This window comes from Pinus tabuliformis, chromosome 3_2, assembly GCF_031772625.1.
Source record: "Pinus tabuliformis cultivar Carrire ecotype Pingquan chromosome 3_2, CPIR1, whole genome shotgun sequence".
NCBI lineage: Eukaryota > Viridiplantae > Streptophyta > Pinopsida > Pinales > Pinaceae > Pinus > Pinus tabuliformis.
In genome coordinates this window covers 720,509,444-720,529,061 of record NC_142302.1, presented here as the reverse complement: position 1 = coordinate 720,529,061, position 19,618 = coordinate 720,509,444, and the positions used below count along the sequence as shown (strand labels likewise).

The 19,618-nt window shown below is 39.1% G+C and overlaps 1 protein-coding gene across 1 annotated transcript in view; it reads right to left on the bottom strand.

Moving 5' to 3' along the window:
- The window catches only part of LOC149182652 (S-adenosyl-L-methionine-dependent methyltransferases superfamily protein), a 189,974-nt gene extending 173,934 nt beyond the window's left edge, over positions 1 to 16,040 (bottom strand). Inside the window, exons 1-2 of the mRNA XM_089416922.1 lie at positions 15,891 to 16,040; positions 15,704 to 15,762 (exon numbers count right to left, since the gene is read on the bottom strand). Of these exons, the coding sequence (XP_089273048.1) occupies positions 15,704 to 15,762; positions 15,891 to 15,948 (117 nt within the window). The 5' untranslated portion in view covers positions 15,949 to 16,040. The remainder of the gene's footprint in view (positions 1 to 15,703; positions 15,763 to 15,890) is intronic.
- Between the last annotated feature and the right edge of the window lie 3,578 nt (positions 16,041 to 19,618).

Genomic DNA, 19,618 nt, shown 5'->3' with positions numbered 1-19,618 from the left:
TTAATATAGAAGGCTTGATCCTCTTATTTGACAAATGTACCTAAGACCATAGAACAAGAGCAAGAGTAATAATAGCCAAGTAAATAATCATAATGAAAGTGTAACTGGTGATGAAGCAGGACTATCATCTTTCTCTAGATGTAAGAGTGGCTCCTGCATTATCCTGCACCAACTCCCTCTTGGAGCTAACCCTTCTTGCATCATTCTCTAAGTTGATGATCCTCAAGATGGATCACATCCTCATCCAAGAAGTTAGTGAAATAGATAAAATGCTCATGCAAGAAGAATCTCTAATAATCAAAAGGAATAAATTCACAAGAATAATGACACAAAGAAATCACATATGATTTGAAAGTACTTATCTTCTCATAGAATTAACTCTTCCTGCAATGCTCCACATTATGATGATCTTTGAGAAGGATCAGCTTTCCTCATTCAAGAAGTTAGTAAAAAGAAGCATTCAAATATTCATGTAGGAAGAATAAACAATAGACAAATCTAAACAAAAGCAGTGTCATAAACAGAATATTATAAACCTTGATTAAACTTATCTTTAACAGGGATTGTAGGAAGCTATTTGCTCCCTCTTGATCTGGCTTACCATTGTCCAACAACCGTATGCCATCAACAGAAGAAATGCATCTTCTTGAGTTGCTTTGCCAAGTCAACCAGTGTTGTTTAGCACAAGGGATTTCCAGTGGGAATTTCACCTCTACCTTTGGTGAACTTCGAGTGTCACCCTAGGAGAGCCAGGAGTATTTTCAGAGCTATTCCAGGGCAAATTGCAGAGGATTTTATCCAGTTTTGTGTGTGGCTAGGGCGCAGAAGGAAATTTGCACCACATGTTTGAGGTAGCTTCAGTGGGTGCTAGATTTTGGGCTTTTTTGGAGTCGTTGGCCTTGGCTAAAGCAGAAGTTTTGAGGTGGTTTGCAGGGCTGCACTTGAGGGGATCTCTCAAGCCGAATTTTCGCATCTCTAGTGGGACGCAAAAGTCTCCAGGCTAGGCTTGTGTAGAACTTAGAGGAGCAATTCTAGAAGGGTGACAAGGGTTGGAGAAAAGGTCATTCTAGAGAATTTTTGCAGGAGATAATGGAGGCATTCCAAAAGGATTTTTGGGCACCTATCAACAGAGTCATTTCCAGCTATGCCTATTTTTTGCAGAAGGAGTGGCTCGCACTTTTGAGGGGTCCCGGGAGTGGTTGGAGAGAGCCCAAACCCTTTCTGGGTTTTTGTGGGTTTGGTGAGAGGAGACTCCAGTTACTTTGGTAGAATTTACTAAGCACTCTAGAGGGCCAACACACTAGTTTCTTACCAGCCAACAACAGAAATTCTTCCATAGCAGGGCGCAGTTCTTGTGGAGGGATTTCCGACATTGTGAGCCTTGTATTCACACCTGGGTTTTGGTGATAGCTTGCAGTAGCAAGCCCAAGTTCCATTCCTATCATTGATGTATTCAGATTTTATGAATTTATACAATGGCTCAGACATTTGGTTAACTTTTTTGTGTTTACTGATTGTATCTTGTGTATTCAGTATTTGTTAGTTGTAGCCTAGTTCATGTATTTGATATTTACTGTTATTTCCTAGTTTGGGATATTACATAGGCCCTTGGTCTGAACTCTTATAATCCACAAATTCAAGCGATCATACCATACATTTATCCACAGGAGAAAACCACAATTCTTCACCATGAAAGTAAGATTGTTACAAGTAATACATTGAACCCTTACGTAATATGGGGCAAAAAATGGAACTAGCACAAGTTTTGCAGAAACAAATTTTTTCTATGTCAAAATTTGTTAAACTTTAAGCATTCGTGATCACACTCAATGATAAGTCTCTGGAAAATCTCTTCGTGGCTGGGAAAGATTGATTGCTCACACCCAAGAACACAATTTAAAGCAATCCAGGGAAGAACTAGAGAACGTTAGAACTTAGAACCCTTCAAGAAAAAGTTGCAAAGATTGAACACTTCATCCGAAGTGAGGAGAAATATATTGCTAGGGGACCTAGAATTCGGACTCACTTACAGTGGATTCAAGAAGGGGACGAATCTTCCATATTTTACTTTGATTTTCATAAGAGGAAGAATGCATCGAAAAACCCTTATGGTCTTAAAAGCCCTCATGGTACATACACTGGAAAGGGGCATGGTTGCAATAAAAGTATATTGTGTTAGAGAATGTAAAAGGGCAACTATTAACACCAATTCTTCTTATCCTTAATAATTAATTGTGAACTTTAGTTAGCTTCTTCGTGTTCTTTACTAAATTCTCTTCATCAAATAATTATCAAGAGCATAAACCATAAAGATCATAAAAGGCAATGACACAAAATGTAGGCTCCAAGTCAGGGCAAAACCACTTCCAAAGGGGAAAACCCAGAAAGAATCTCCTCTTCTTATAGAATTAATTCCAATGAGAAATCCAAGACCCCAAGACCAATGTCAAGACCTCCTCCAAGCACCAAGTCGACCCTCCAACAAAGCCCTTGCAATAAGTCAAAGTCTTCCAAAGTCAACAAGAGTCAACGTCCTTTAAATCGGCCCTAATCCAGCTCTCAACCCTGCAATTCGGGTCTACAACTCGACCTGCAACTCTTTGGCCCTGCAGCAGCACAGAAACCATAATTCACTTCGCACGTGTGAGCAAAAAAGTCCAAATTTTAGCCTCTTTCCTTCGCTAGGGTCTCCTCCTTGTCTTCTTGCTTCTTCGCTCTAGATTTCTTCTTGTTCTATTGCAGATCAAACTTACTTGATGAATGGTACAAATGAGGTCAAAGTTACCTTCTATATATACCCTTCTACAGTGGTTAAATTAGCCCTTTCAAGGCCAACTTTGACTGGCAAGGCCGACTTATGCTAGGAGGCTTATTTTGACTTTCTAGACTCAAAATAAATTCTTTTACATGATACATCTTGCCCAGATGGGTCTTATATACATGACATTGACTCTCTTGACTCATGACAATTAATCTTATAACATGACAAACCCTAGAAGCATGAAGGACATGCTTAACCTAGAAGAACAATCAAAAGAAGCATGAAACCCATGCTTTAAAATAATAAATTTTCTTTCTTCTTTTGTTTGTTACATAAGATATACATAATGACATAAGTATAATGACAATTATGAAGACCGAAACTAGTTACATTTTCCAAAACTCCCTCTTAACTAGGGAGGTATTCATAATTGTACAACCGGTACAAGGATTCTCTCAAACTGAAGAGTTCTCATAAGAAGAGTCAGATTGGTAAGCCATCTTTAAGCATCAACATTATAACCAGCATTGTCATCATAGTAAGGCCTTAACTTGACAAGCTCTATTTATATCAGAGCATAATGTTGGGAGACTTTACGTGAGACAACACACTACCTCTTCAAGGTACATACCACATCCGAATGTTCACGAGGTATGTCCTTTTAGGGCTATTCTTATCTTGGATTCCCAATCCTCAAAGAATATCGGTCTTCTTCGACCACTTGTGTCTTGGATACCTATCTGATCCTTAAAGAGTGTCGGTCAACTTCCTATCTTGGATTCTCTATCCTCAAGGAATATCAATCTCAGATGCTTATCCAATCCTTCATCCACCATTCTCTCTCCATGGCCTTCACTTAGACGTACGGTTGTTAGTCCTAGCCTAGTGCATGACACATGAAGAAGAGAATGTGATGTCTTTAACATCACTCCCTCTCACCTAGAGAGGAGATCCTCATTCCCTCTCGATTGGGGAATAGATCCTTGCTCATTCTCAAACATTAAAGGAGACTTCTTGCTCCCTCTAAAGCATAGAGGAGATTCTTTTACTTCCTTTCAATTGGAAAGCTTTCTAGTGTGTCTCCATTAATACATTAGCTGCTAGTCCTTTCATGGAGATCTTTAAGTAGCTACATGGCTCCTCCTCTTTTTCGCATCTTCATCAAATAGAGCTTTCATCTTTCTGAATGTAATGAAGCCAACCTGTGACATGGTTCAGGCCATCAACCTTTCATATCACTTTCCTTGAGTCATTATCAACAAAGGCATTATATTTAGCCAATCAAAGTAGAGCTTAGTCATAACTCCCTTTAGACATGAAAGTGATCTTCATCGTTCATATGAACATCGGGTTATCTCTTTGTACTGCTACTTCTTAATCCCAAGATGATGTAAACATATTGACCATACAATCCTTCAAGGATTACCGAAACCATCCACTCAATTCATGTATTCATTGAATTGAGTTCAAAACCAACAATTGCAGATATACTTGCCTCAACTGTCATTATGCTTTTCAACAATTTCCTTCCAGGTAGCAAAACATATATTAACCAGATAACCAAAACCAAGACATCAATATCAAAATTACCTTATGATGGCCCTTACAACAAAGTGTTTGCTCACTTGAGATCAACATCCTTTCATATGGTCCATCTTCATATTGTGCAAGAATCCTTCCTCGTGCATGTACTTTTAATCAAGGTGCCCATGGATCGAACTTGATTAGCAAGCCACAATATCTTCCTTGGAGTTGTCATTATCAACTCTCTTGCCTTCTTCTAGATACCATACTTGATGTTGATTTATGCCATGCTATTTTGCGGAGAGTCTTGATCTTTAGCCATTTTGAAGCATACCAAACTTCTTCTTCCAAGCATCAAATAACCATATGGAAGACTTACCAAGCATATTCTTATAACTAACTCTTTCTACAAGATTCTTGTAGATATGAACCCTACCTTAACGAAAAATTATTTTAAAAAAATGCATTCCTTTGCTTCCATACAACCATCTAGCCATACTTTCTTTGAATGAGCTTGCTTCCAAGATTAAGCCTTCTTTAAGAGGAGAAAGACTTCAATTCTGCCTTTCAAAATGACCATTTTGCATGCCTTCATCCTTCAAGACTATAGATTCCATACTAGATGGAATATATACCAGTCATAATGCTTCTTCCAAGAATCTTCCTAAATGATGTTGCTTATAGGAGGATCTTTAATGATCCTATTTGCAAAATGACTACCTCTAACATTATGTTAGAAAATGATTGAATGAACTTTAATATGCAATATGGTACCAATCTTCTCATTCTTTTAAGCTAGATGATTCCTTTCAAAGCAATTTGATTACGTAAACTCTAATTCTACTATCATATGCTTCTTTCTATGATGCCATGCTTTTTACAAACCAAGACTCTTCTAGAGAATGCAACAATGCATGCTATTCTACTTTCTAATTTCTAGTAAAAGAAAGACAAATTGCAAATGAACCTGATAGAGATGGAGCTTTCTTCAATAGTAAAGATCGTTGGGATCTTCACCTTTCGGCTTCTTCCTAGGTTCTTCCTTTTCTTCAGTTGTGTGAGCTCCACTCATTTCCTTCCTTTTGTTGTTTTTCTTGTTTGGACAATCCCTCTTAAAATGTCCATACTCATTGAATCCTGGACATATCTTGTTTTCCTTTGGACTTTCCAAACTTCCCTTTCTTCTTCTTCTTGGATTTTATCATAAAGGCTTGAGACTTCTCATTTGATTTGGTGTCATCCTTTACCTTTATACTAGTTTCTTCCAAGAGACATTGGGCCCATAACTCATCAAAATGAGTGGTATCTTTTCTTGAATAGACACTAGTTGCAAAACTGCTCCAATCAGGTGGCAAATCATTTAATACACAAGTAGTCATTTCTGAATCGGAAACAACTTCCCAAAACCCTTGCAATTGGTCCCTGATTTGTGAGATCTTCATAAGATAAGTGGCCATATCTTCATCCTTTGACTTCCTTATTCTCTATAGTTGATTTCTCAAGCATATCTTATGACCTGATGTACTTATAGAGTATAACTTTACCAACTTATCATAGATTTCTTTAGATGACTTCAAATCAAAAACAAAAGGTATGAGATGATCCTTTATGAATTCAATAAGAATCCTTTGTGCCCTCACATCTCCTTTCTTATATCTTGATCATTCTTGAGTCTTCTCCTTGTCTGGTTGAGTAACTTCACCAAGAACATATTCCATGACTTCATTTTCTATGAGTGCCAAATCAATCCTCTTCTTCCATGCTAGGAAGTTTGTTGATCCAACGAGCTTGTTGCTTTCCTTGCAAAATGAAGTCATTTGACTTGTAGACTGAGACATGGAGAACAATATGATACTTACTTGTCAAATGAGTGTCCTTTTTGATGATGTCTCCAACTATCTTGATGCTTTCAAGACCTTCAAAGAGACTTCAAAGATGCCCTAGAATGATGACTTCTAGGATGCCTTCAACAATAGTGTCTTCAAACAGCTTCAAAGAGAGGATGATGATCCCAAAATTCTTTGATGCTTCCTTTCCTTCAAAGATGTCTTCCAACAAGCCTTCTAAGAGAAATCAATATTCTTTCTCAAGATAGAGCAACTTTCTTTCAAGACATTCCTTCAAAATCAAGGAGCCTTCAAGAGAAAATAGATGTCCTTTAGATGATGAGGCCTTCACTAAGAAATTGATATAGTAGTCTTTCAATGAGAGCTTTATCCTTCTTAATTTGATGAGGTCTTCCTTCTTATGCCCTGTGAAAATTCCTAGACTGGAGTCCCTACTACAATAAATTGATGTTACTTCTCCTACTTGTTAATCCATTCAAGTTATTTATAGTGTTTTACTGTAAATATCGAAGTAAATACACAGTAGCCTTCACTCTTTAATTATTATATGCAGAAACAAGAAATTGAACAAGAAAGAAATACACAACACATCTACACAGTTGCTTTTGGACAAATGTCCCCAGAAAAACCCAACGTGGGAAAACTGGTGCAACAGTTGAGGGTTTTATTATTAAGCAGTAGTAATTTCTTAATACAATCTCTGGATGCCCCGCTGGCCATCCAATACAGAGAATAACACTGACAGAGGGATAGATGAGATTACCTCACACTATCACTGGAAATCCTAGCTGATCCAACCACTGAATGACTAGCCCCTAGCTGCCTATGCGTTGCCTCTGTGCAGTTTCTGCGTCAACCCAGCGTCACATTGTCTGGGATCTGCGTCACTCCTCGCGGCTGATAGATTTGCCTCTGAGATTCTGACTTCTGCTCTCCCGATCTCACACCCCGGCTTCCTACTACAGAAACTGATCCTTCCGCCAAATTTCAGATCTCCACAAGGCTTCTGCGCTACCTCTGTGTCAGCCTACGCTGCCCATGCGTCAGCCTCTTTTGGCTTTGCACTACCTCTCCCGGATCTCTCTTTGCCTTCTCTGCTGAGAATTCCCAAATCAGGAGAAATCTCCAACCGGAACTATCCCTGCCCCTCACTGCAAAAGATCACTTCGAAATTCTTTCCGACATCTGCTCTGCTTCAGAAAATCGATCTTATGATCTTCACTCGATATGGTCTCCAAGTGCCCATCGATGTCCTTCTTATAATCCTCCAATTGAGAACCAACGCCCAGATTAGATTCTAATCAATGGCTCAGATCATTTGGACTCGATATTTGTCTTCTTCTAGAAGTTTCACCCACAGTTTAGATTAATACCCATTAATTATTTTAATTTCCTAAGTTTAGACTTAGGGTCCCATTAAAAATAATTAATTATTTTAATAAAACTGTCTCCGGGTGGAATTTCCCAAAATGATTTCTGGGTATTGGAGAATGCATGTGTCTAAGCCTCCCTGCAAATTTTGAGACTTAGAGCACATTCGATGCTACCAGAAATCAACACTCCCTCTTAGCGAGGAATGTGCTCTAGCAATGCACCCTGCTGAAGCATCACTCTGTTTTGTAACATCTCCTTTTGCGCTACTAATGTCTGACATCCTGTCCACCAACTACTGTGCAAATGTTGCATCTGTACTGCTGCTGACCTTGCCACTGTCAACACTACATCCGTACTACAACTCCCTCTCAATTCTGCATCCATGTTGCTATCACAGCCACTGCCAATACTGCATCTGCATTGCAACCTTCTCCAACTGCTACTACATCAGCAATGGAAAAGCATCCCAAATTAATGAACTGGTGTTCAGTATGATGCATCTCGTTGTTGGAGTTCTGACTGTTGCTTGTCTCTACGATGACCCTCTGAAGCCTCTGCGTTGTTGCTGACTTTGCACTGTGCCAACTGCACTATTGCCAACTCTGCTCTACATTGCTCAGTCTCTAGCGCTCCTAGCCACTGCAATTGTTTCTCATAGCACTCCTCTACATCAACTGATAGTGGTCCATCTTGCTACTTCTGATCTGGGCTCCCATAGCAAGGAATTGATCTGAGAGGTGGAATCCTCAAGGATCCTGCCCAACTGCAGTCCTTTCGAACTACATTTCTAAATCTCCCCACCTCCCTCCTGGAGATGTTGGTGTCATGGCGAACTCCTCCTCCTCGATCTTTGTGACTGCAACCTTCAGATCATGCTTCTCATCCTTGTCCTTCTTCTTGAGAGGACACTGTGTAGCGTAGTGACCGAATTCACCACACCTGAAGCATTTAATCTTCGAGACATCCTTCTTCTTTCTCCACTGCTCCTGCTGCCCCTTGGATGCGAGGGTTGCATTCTCTTCCTCCTCCTTGGGCTTCAACCCACTGCTGTTGCTCCCGTCAAGTTTACACTTGACCAAGTCTCTCCTCAGCTCTTCCTGCTTAAGAGCTGCCCACATTCCATCCCAGTCTGGCAAAGTCGCCCTGCCCAGGATGCTCTGGACAAAAACTTGCCACTCCTCAGAAACTGAATTCAGGGCCAGTCTTACCATCTCAGAAGCTTGAGGTGTTGACCCCACAGCTGCCAGCTCGTCTCGGGTCTCCTGAAGCTTAGTAAGGAATGGATCAATGCGTTCCCCCTTCTACATCTGCATAGATCTCATCTTCTGCTCCAAGTACATCTTCGTTACTCAGAAGATCCTTGATATAGCATCGACAAAGCATCCCACATCTCCTTGGTAATGTCTCTGCCAGCGATGTGACAAACTACATGATCCTTCACTCCGTCGAGGATCATTCTCTTGGTCTTCGCCATTTCTCCCTTGTACTTCTTGAGCGGATCTGGATCTGCGAGCTCAGCTACCACGTTGTCGACGTAGATCTTGAGAAAATGCTCATCCAGAAGGCATGACATCCTCGCCTTCCAGATCACATAGTTGGACGCACCATCCAACCGATCTTGATCCCTCAATCCATTGGCTGTCATCTTTATCAAACGAAAGTGTTGAATGACCTCCTCTCTCCTGTTGTTGCTCAGCAAATGAGAATTCGAATTCCCTGGCTAGGAATTCTCTGAGGAAGAAATTCCCTCAAGTGTCTCCTCTTCCTTCTGACGTCTTTCTGCCCAGCAACTGCCTGCAGAAATCTGTGTCACACCAGAAATCCCTCTTCGCTGAAGCTTCTGCTGCGTTGCTCCCTCTGTCGCTGACAAATTTCGATCTGGAAATCCTACCTCTCTGTCGACTTAGTCAGAGAGAGATTTACCATGAAATATCTAGCCCTCCTGGCTTGACTGCACAATCCCTCTGGGGATTCGAATTACTGTCTCTGCAGGAATTTCGAACTCCCTTCTTCCTTCAGCGCTGGGCTCTTCCAGCACTGCTCTCTTGTTTCACCTGCAACTCTAATACCATGTGAAAATTCCTAGACCGGAATCCCTACTGCAGTAAATTGATGTTACTTCTCCTACTTGTTAATCCATTCAAGTTATTTACGATGTTCTACTGTAAATATCGAAGTAAATACACTGTAGCCTTCACTCTTTAATTATTATATGCGGAAACAAGAAACTGAACGAGAAAGAAATACACAACACATTTACACAGTTGTTTTTGGACAAATGTCCCCAGAAAAACCCATTGTGGGAAAACCAGTGCAGCAGTTGAAGGTTTTATTACTAAGCAGTAGTAATTTCTGAATACAATCTTTCGATGCCCTGTTGGCTATCCAATACAGAGAATATCACTGACAGAGAGATAAGTGAGATTAACTCACACTATCACTGGAAATCCTAGCTGATCCACCCACTGAATGACTAGCCCCTGGCTGCCTCTGCGCAGTTTCTGCATCAACCCAACGTCACATTGTCCGGAGTCTGCGTCACTCCTCCCAGCTAATCGATTTGCCTCTGAGATTCTGACTTCTGCTCTCCTAATCTCACACCTCGGCTTCTAGCTATAGAAATCAATCCTTCCAACAAATTTCAGATCTCCACAAGGCTTTTGCGTTGCCTCTGCGTCAGCCTACACTGCGTGGCCCTGTGCTGCCTCTCCCGGATCTCTCTCCGCCTTCTCTATTGAGTATTCCCAGATCAGGAGAAATCTCCAACCGGAACTATCCCTGCCCATCACTGCAAAGATCACTTCGAAATTCTTTCCGACAACTGCGCTACTTCAGAAATCGATCTTCTGATCTTCACTCGATGTGTTCTCCAAGTGCCCCTTCGATGTCCTTCTTATAATCCTCTAGTTGAGAACCAACGGCCCAGATTAGATTCTAATCAATGGCTCAGATCATTTGGACTTGATCTCCGTCTTCTTCTAGAAGTTTTACCCACAGTTTAGATTAATACCCATTAATGTTTTTAATTTCCTAAATTTAGACTTAGGGTCCCATTAAAAATAATTAATTATTTTAATAAAACTATCTCTGGGTGGAATTTCCCAATATGATTTCTAGGTATTGGAGAATGCATGTGTCAAAGCCTCCCTGCAAATTTTGAGACTTAAAGCACATTTCATGCTACTAGAAATCAACATGCCCTTCCTTGTGTCCTTAGCAAATGATCATTTTTCGACAAATAACCTTCTCTTATGTCAACAAGATGATCTCCAAGTTGCCTTCTCTTCTTCACCTTAGCTCTAATACCATGTTAGAGAATGTAAAAGGGCGGCAATTAAAACCAAGTCTCCTTATCCTTAGTAGTTACTTGTGAACTTTAGTTAGCTTCTTTGTGTTCTTTATCAAATTCTCTTTATTAAATAATTATCAAGAGCATAAACCATAAAGATCATAAAAGACAATGACACAAAATGTAGGCTCCAAGCCAGGGCAAAACCCCTTCCAAAGGGGAAAACCCAAAAATGATCTCCTCTTATAGAATTAATTCAAATGAGAAATCCAAGACCCCAAGGCCAATGTCAAGACCTCCTCCAAGCACCAAGTCAACCCTTCAACAATGCCCTTGCAATAAGTCAGAGTCTTCGAAAGTCAACAAGAGTCAACATCCTTTAAATCGGCCCTAATCCAACTCTCAGCCCTGCAATTCGGGTTTGCAACTCAACCTGCAACTCTTCGGCCCTGCAGCAGCACAAAAACCCTAATTCATCTCACTCATGTGAGCAGAAAAGTCCAAATTTTAGCCTCTTTTCTTCGCTAGGGTCTTGCTTCTTCACTCTAGATTTCTTCTTGTTCTATTGCAAATCGAACTTACTTGATGAATGGTGCAAATGGTCGAATTAACCCTTCTGCAATGGTCGAATTAGCCCTTTCTAGGCCGACTTTGACTGGCAAGGCCGACTTGTGCTAGGAGGCTTATTTTGACTCTCTAGACTCAAAATAAATTCTTATACACTATGTTGCAGGAAACATGGTATAGAGGTCCGTTTCCGTACGGAAACGGATACAAAACGCGGAAACGCATTTGGTACGGCCGTGAAACGCGTTTCTGGCCGTACTGCCATGTTTCCCGAAACGGAAACGTGGCCAGTACGGCCGGAAACGCGTTTCAGGGCCGTACGACCCACGTTTCCTCATTAACTTGTGTTGTTTTTTTTTTTTAAATTAATTTGTTTTTTAATTTACTTTTAGGGTATGTTAGTGACTTCTTGTTGCTTCTAGATGCGTGTCTAAAGTTATAAAAGTGAATTTTTGCCCTAGTGTTGATATGCAGTTCATCAGGGAGTTTGAGGGATATGCAGTTCATGGTAATGTTAAATTCTTAAAGTAAAAGTGATATTCTCCTTTATTTTTCATTTTCATCCTTTTACTTAAATTTTTAACATTACCATGAAATGACTCAGGATGTTTGAGAGTGGTTTCGCCCTCATTGGATTTCATATGGAGAAAGTAGAATTTTAGATCTCACTCAAAATCCAGCAGACTTATTTGTTTTTCAGGATTTCAGGATTGGAGGGACTGCAATGTTTCCATTGGATTTTATCATGTACTAGGGTATGGAACTTGTATTTAATCAAGAGAACCAAGCCCTCTATGCAGGGGAAACTCCCAATAATCAAGATCATGTAGGGTACTAGGGTATGAAACTTATATTTAATCAAGAGCACTAAGGTCGTTCGACTATGTAGGAGGAGACTCCCAATACAACAGTGGTCCTTCTAAAGAATGGGATGTGGATGCAGAAAATCCTGATTTGGATCTCTCTCTTGCAGCCTTATAGTCTTTATTGTACTTGCAGCCTCATATATTAATATAAATAAAGGCTGATTTTGAGATATGGATATATAATAAAGGTTGCTTTTGGATATTCCGATATTTTTATTTTCATTATGTGATCATTCATGAGTAAATGTGATGTAAATTAAATCTTAATGTTTAAGTGTAATAAATTATAATGTATCATTTATGCTTTATGATTGCACACACACACACACACACACACACATATATATATATATATATATTTTCAATATATATATATATATATATATATATATATATATATATATATATATATATATATATATATTCGTGTTTCCCTGTTTCCAAAATTTGGGGAGGTCGCGTTTCGTATCGCTTCCCGTTTCGGAAACTCGTACCCGTTTCCCCGTTTCGTGCAACTTAGCTTATACATGATACATCTTGCCCAAATGGGTCTTATATACATGACATTGGCACTCTTGACTCATGACAATTAATCTTATGACATGTCAAACCCTAGAAGCATGAAGAACATGCTTAACCTAGAAGACCAATCAAAAGAAGCATGAAACCCATGCTTGAAAATAATATTTTTTCTTTCTTTTGTTTGTTACATAAGATATACATAATGACATGAGTACAATGATAATTATGAAGACCAAAACTAGTTCAACATATTGGACATCCATTTTCAAAACATCTTTTTTTCGTGTCAACTCTCTAATGTAGTGCAAAAAGCAAGATCTCATTACCATAAGGTAGTTCCCTCTTTAGTTTCAACTATGGAAAGATAAAGATCGAGTAAAAAACTTTCCAAGGATGAGTTATTTTCCACTCTAGATAATAATTAAGAATGGTAGTCACCACCAAGTTTGGAATGCATCTCCTACAAGCTATATAAGGTTATGTGGGACACGATGATGACTTATTCAATATGACAATGAGGCATTTTATAAAGGAAGATTGTTTGAATTTATTAGTCAGAGTTAATCAAAATGATCCCTAAAAGGGCAACAAGAGATACTATAAGCAAATGGTGCCTTATTAGTTATTACTCTTTTAGCTGCCTCCTACAAAATCAATTGTGAAAGCTCTTGTCATTCACATCGAAAAGGTAGGTTCTCAAATTGTTAGGCCAAAACAAACTGGTTTGCTGAAGGGAAGGTTTATTCTATATAATGTCATCATTATTTGGAAATCACTCAATTGGGCTTGAGAATTGTTCGGGGAAAGAAATCGACCTCCCTCTTAGACTGAAGGCAAGAGTGAGGTAGTACCATGCTAGTGCCACATTATGTACTCATTTAAGAGCATGACATAGATTACTGTTTTCAATAGCTTAAAATGTCACTTCACAAGATTTGAACCTGGGTGGAAAGGATAACAAGTATTCCACCAAACCACCCAAGCTAAACACAATTGACTAAAAACTTTGGACATTGTGGACCACCCAAGTTAAGAAATCGACCTCCCTCTCAGCCTAAAGGCAAGAGTGAGGTTGTTGATACCATGCCAATGCCACACTATATACTCATTTAAGAGTGCCACATAGATTGTTCTTTTCAAAAGTTTAACGTGTCACTTTATGGGATTTGAACCTAGGTTTGGAGGATAATAACTATTTCGCCAACCACCCAAGCTAAACCCAATCGGCATACTGAAACTGAGAACTGATGAAGAGACTCTTTTTCTTTAAATTGATTTTAACAAAGTTTATGAAAGAATTGATTGCGGATTTATCTTGGAGATGTTATCATGTTTGGGATTTGGCTCTCCCTTTAGAGACATGATTTCCACTCTATTTTTAGATGCTTCTAGTTTAATATTTACTATTCATGGGATAGATTGGTAACAGGTTAACCTATCTATTTACTATTCATCTAGCATTAAAGACTTTGTATTCAAAGAAAAGTCTAGCGGTGAAATAGCAAAAAAAATTAGCCCAAGGGGTTAGTTCAACTGGTCGTCACCAACATTGTTGGGTATTTGCCTAGTTCATGCCAGTAGGTGCCTAATTTAAATTGTCCTAGGTCAGGTGCATCAATTTACACCAACAGCTTTACTAGAGATACCATTTACAAATGTGGGAAAGCATCCCTTGAGTTTCCCTACAAGATTTCCCTTGAAAAAAAAATAACAAAAGGTTTCACCAATGGGATTGTTGTTGAATAGGAAGTGCGATAGCATTTCAGGTCACCCAACAAGGTTCCAATCCCTTCAAGGGCATGTACTTAGGTGTTGTCACCCTTTTAAGAGTCGGCTCGCCTACACAAGCAGGCCAATTTGAGGTCTGCCCCGTAAAAATGGTGTCTTGGGTTATTATTCCAAATTTCCAATATAGCTTGGGGAACTATCACTTTCAGTTTAAAAAGAAAAAGTAAAGCCCAAAATGTCTTACAAGTCCCCGGCTTCAAAAGCTGAAGACTTCTACCAACTCAACCAAGGTTCAAGTCACAAGCTATCCTTTTAATGCAGGAAGGTAATAATATTCTTACACAACAGGATGCAAGTTACAATTCTTTTGAAGCTTGAACAACACTCTAGGATGTTACTACCAGACAATTTTCCTCATTATTGTAATTGTCACATTTTTCCTCATTATTGCAATTGTCGCCAAGTGCTTCACTGCTTGGTCAACTGGAGGTGATGATATTTGCCCCACTAGGGTTCAACTTCCCCATGTGTGTGACATGTTCAGTCCCTCCCAAAGGTTTGGGGGTGGGGGAACTCAGCGCCATGGCCACCTACTGACCAGTGCAGGTGATGGACAAAGTTTCTAGCCCTGTTTCCCCCAGCATTCCACCCCAGACTTGCTCGGGAGGCACTGACAGTGAAAGGAGGCGTCGAAAAGCTTCCATTCCACTACTGTAACCTGCCAATTGCATATTGGTTCATTCGTAAGGTTAGCAAAGTGTTAAGCCTTGTACCAGGTTTCATTTTTGTTGAGACTCTATCCCACCTACGTGGCATCCGTTTCAAAGGGATGAGGCTGGATGAAAGTCCTGGTTGATATTGGCAGCATAGATACGTCTCACAGCTGGGACCTAAGCCGAAGTAAGTCTACTCATTGCAGTGAAACCCCTCGAAGAATATTTCTTTTAGTACTTCCCAGTAACAATAACTTTAATTTACATCCAACCAAACCATTATGTGCTGAACCAGAAAATGCAGACCTTTTTAGATTTCTAGCATTACGTTTTTTATCCAGGATCATTGTTATTAGCTTTTCAATTGTTTTTTCAATACAACAAACTCAATAAGGTTTGAACTATGCCATTCTCTCCAACTTTGAGAGATTTGAACTTTGAACACTCATAGGTCTGGCTAAAAAATCAAGGCAATAAAATTCAGAGGATAGGTGAAATGAATGCAGGCATACCATTCCTGGAAATGAATGCTCTCTCTCGACAAATGTTTGGGTATCTTCTGAATCTGAATCTGCACATAACATCAAACAAGCCCACAAAAACTGAGAAATAAAGCTTTGAACAAAAGATAGTTGAAATTGCGATCATATGGTATAAAAGCTAACGCATTCAGGAATTGGTAGTGGATATTGATATCACCAGAGAGTTTATCTTCAGTGCCGAAAAGAGAGCATGAAGAAAAGAGTGCAGTGTCCATATTTCCCTTCGCAGCCCCTGAATTTAAGTTTATTTTCGGCTGCGTCTTCCCAGTCGATTGACTTGGGCTGATGGCTAACTGTGCAACTCTGAAGAGTACTGATAATAATAGTAGTAGAGTTAGTTAATTGGTGATCGAATAAAATTTGGAGACTAAGAAGTCAAAGTGGCATATTGGTCTCAAGCGCGCTTCTTAATGCGACCCAAAACATTGCGTATTTTATAGGGTTTATTGATGGAGCCCAAAAGTTTTACCTCGTAGCGATTGTCTCTTTTTTTATAATTTCTACGACAGGTCTGATTCTCCGTAAGTCCAAACTTACATGAGATTAGTTTAGAACTCTATGTTTATTAGTCAGTCAATTTGTTCGTTTGGTAATTAAAGGTTTTCCTTTTACCATTTTAATTTATTAAATTAATAATAAAATAAAAATAAAAGAAATTTAAAATTAGTCAATTATTTTAATTCACTATAAGGTTTAATAGCTATATAAATAAATTATACAATTAATATATAATATATTAATGTAGATATATAAATTAATTTATTGGTAAATATTATAGTTAACATCAAAATACTTATTTCACAGTGTACATTTATCTTAATCTTACTAAGTCTATATTTATCTTAATTTTACTAAGCTTTGAGAGGGATCAAATCTTTTTGCATCTTAAGATATTTTCATCTCAAGAGATTTGGTCTCTCTTGAAGCTTGTAGATAAGAGTTGAGATGGATCTAGGTTGGTTTAATTCCCCCCTTTAAATAGGCTATGTTCCACATGAATACCATGGGTTCTCATAAACCTAGAGCTCAAAAACCACTGGTAACTTGACCAAGTCAAGTTTACCTTACCTACCCAGCAAAAAATAATAACATAGAATTTTTATTTTAACATAGGGTTATTTTTATTTTTTTCCAATTTTACCTTAACTACCCAACAAAAATTGTTTAAAAAAAAAATAACTTATAATTTTTATTTTAACATAAGGTTGTTTTTATTTTATTTCATTTTGACCGAAATCTTTACATAACATAACACGACACGACAACATCTCTTGCATACTGGTCCATCTTAACTTTGGATCTACCAAGCCCCTAGAGGGATCAAATCTCTCTCTTGAGGTGCAAAACTCTTTTAGAGTGAAAAGATATTTGATTTTCTCTACCTTTGGTAAATCCGGAGTTAAGATGGATCTAGGTTGGTTTAATTATTAGTCTTTAAATAGGTCACATTAGAGAAGAATACCATGGGTAAAAACTATGAGTTAAGAATACCATGGAAAAAACCATGGGCTTGAGAATTTTATGTTTTTTATTTTATTTTATTTTGTTTTGATTAAATCAAATGTTAAACATTACAACATCTCTACCATACTAGATTGGAGAGGGCTTTTCGACCCAATAATACATTTCAAGTTGCTCAAATCATAAAAACTAATTAAATCAGCCTAGATCCATTTTAACTCTGGATCTACCAAGGGTTGAGATTTATTTATTTTTTGTCGATCAAAAAACAATCATTATATTATCAAAAAATCAATAGATACAAAATACATCTCCACGGGCTTAGAATTTGGTTTAAGCCTAGCTTTAAGGAACAAGTAGCCTAGAGGAAGACCATGACAACTGGTGTCACTGGTTATTGCCGGCTGGCTTACAGGCCAATACTTACAAAGCACAAAATAGGCAAAAATACATATCATAGGAATCCACATTATGGAGGTGGATTTGGAGGAAAGGCTGGAGGAGCAGCAAAGAGAGCAGCATGTTCATGCATGTGGAAGTCTATGTGTGCCACCCTCGCTTCCAGGGAGCGGAGGTGGTCATTTGTTTGCCTATGGTGACGACGTAGACTTTCCACTGAGTCCAGGATCTCATTCTACATGTGTTGAAGATCATTGATATAAGCTACCAATTCATTTCTATCTTCATACCTCTGCTCCCTTAGAGTATCGATATTGAGCTGAATGTTGATCAATTAAGCAGCAATAGACTCTAAGGAGGCAGGGCCTCTAATGATGGCTGTAAGTAGTTTTAGTAGCAAAGCTTGGCTTCTCTTCCTGATGTCGCCCTGCCATGCGCAGAGCCACCCCTCCCCGGCGCGCACATCCCCTCTGACGAGGCATTAGAACACTGTCATAACCACTAGCCACCCTTGAGAGGATGGTGTTCCACCTAACCAGAGAAAAGAACCAAAACAAATTGTATTGAACTTGCAGAAGGAGTAAACAAAAGACGTTACCAAGACCTTTACTAACCCTGCACTTTCGAGATTGAGGCGTCGTTTTGAACGTTATCCACCCTCCCGTGAAGGAAACACCAATGGTAGAAGAACAGGAAGTCGTAGAGAGAGCTCAGGAGTCCATTGGAGCCGGTCTTGCACAGAGCTCACTGGTCGACAAGACACCACCGACGAGATGGCTAGCAGAGTCCCCCCCCACCAAGATTTCCCCACGACCAAACCGAGAGAAAGCATAAGTGCCATGAGTTATCCCAATTCACCCAGAGAAAGGGTTAACACCTTGGAGTTTCATGTTGTTGCGGGGCCAAGAGAGCCCCCGGATCCCATGGCCATTCCGACTGCTAATGGTCTCCCTCCTCTAGGCTATAAGCAATGTAAAGATCAAGCTCGTCTACCCCTAGTTGGAACTGCAACCAGGCAGCATTAAGACCAGACAAACTATGCACCAAACACTCCCTCCTCATCGCCCAAAGCCATCGAATAGCCTTTCGGGGTCTCCTTGCCTTTGTAGAAATTCCCACCTATAGATCACCTGATAATGCAATAGACTAAAGCAAAATACTTGAACTACTTCTACAACCAATTTAGCGGAAGCTTAATCGAACATGAGCAACATCAATAAGAACACATATAACTAATATGGAGAAATCAATCACACATAACACAGAAGAAATAACCAGGGGAAAGCCTCAGCCTAAAACCCCAACTTTGTATTATCATACAAGTGGAAATATAGTCTGTATTACAAAAAGAATCAACTAACAAGCTATCCTTCTCTCTCTGCATTCCCTCTGCTGCTCATAGATAGTCAAAGGCCTCTCTCAAACCTTTTCCTCTGCCCTCCAAGCCTCCTATTTCTTTGCGCAATTTTCCTTGGGGTCCAGTGTAGCTACTTGTGTGAATTGGCCTCTTCACACACTCACTAACCTCTTATCCAACTGCGCAATCCTCAAGGAGATAAATCCTTCTCCATGGATGAGCTTCCTTTATAGGAAAAAATCCATCCAACTGATAGTACATTGTCCCTCCTCTGATCTCAACTGTGTCTCTGTCTGATTTGACATGCATGAGTTATTCATGAGAGAATATTCAGTTATCTGAAGTGCAGCAGTTATATGCAAGCATGCATTAACTAACTGAACTCACATTAATTTAAACAAACTGTTTAAATCAATCTAAATGGACTTGACTCAGTTAACTAAGCCAACTAATTACAACTCAAATTAGAACTCATCCTTATCTCTTTAACTGATGGATAAATTCCTCAATTAATAGAGAAACTGTTGCATGTCCTCACATAGACTTCATGTTTGATTTTTCACAACTAATTAACTCATGGTGAATTAATTAATTTATTTTCAAACAGTTGTTAAGTTCAAATTCGAATTTTACTTCCTATTTTAGTCTAGGGACTGACTAAAATTGGA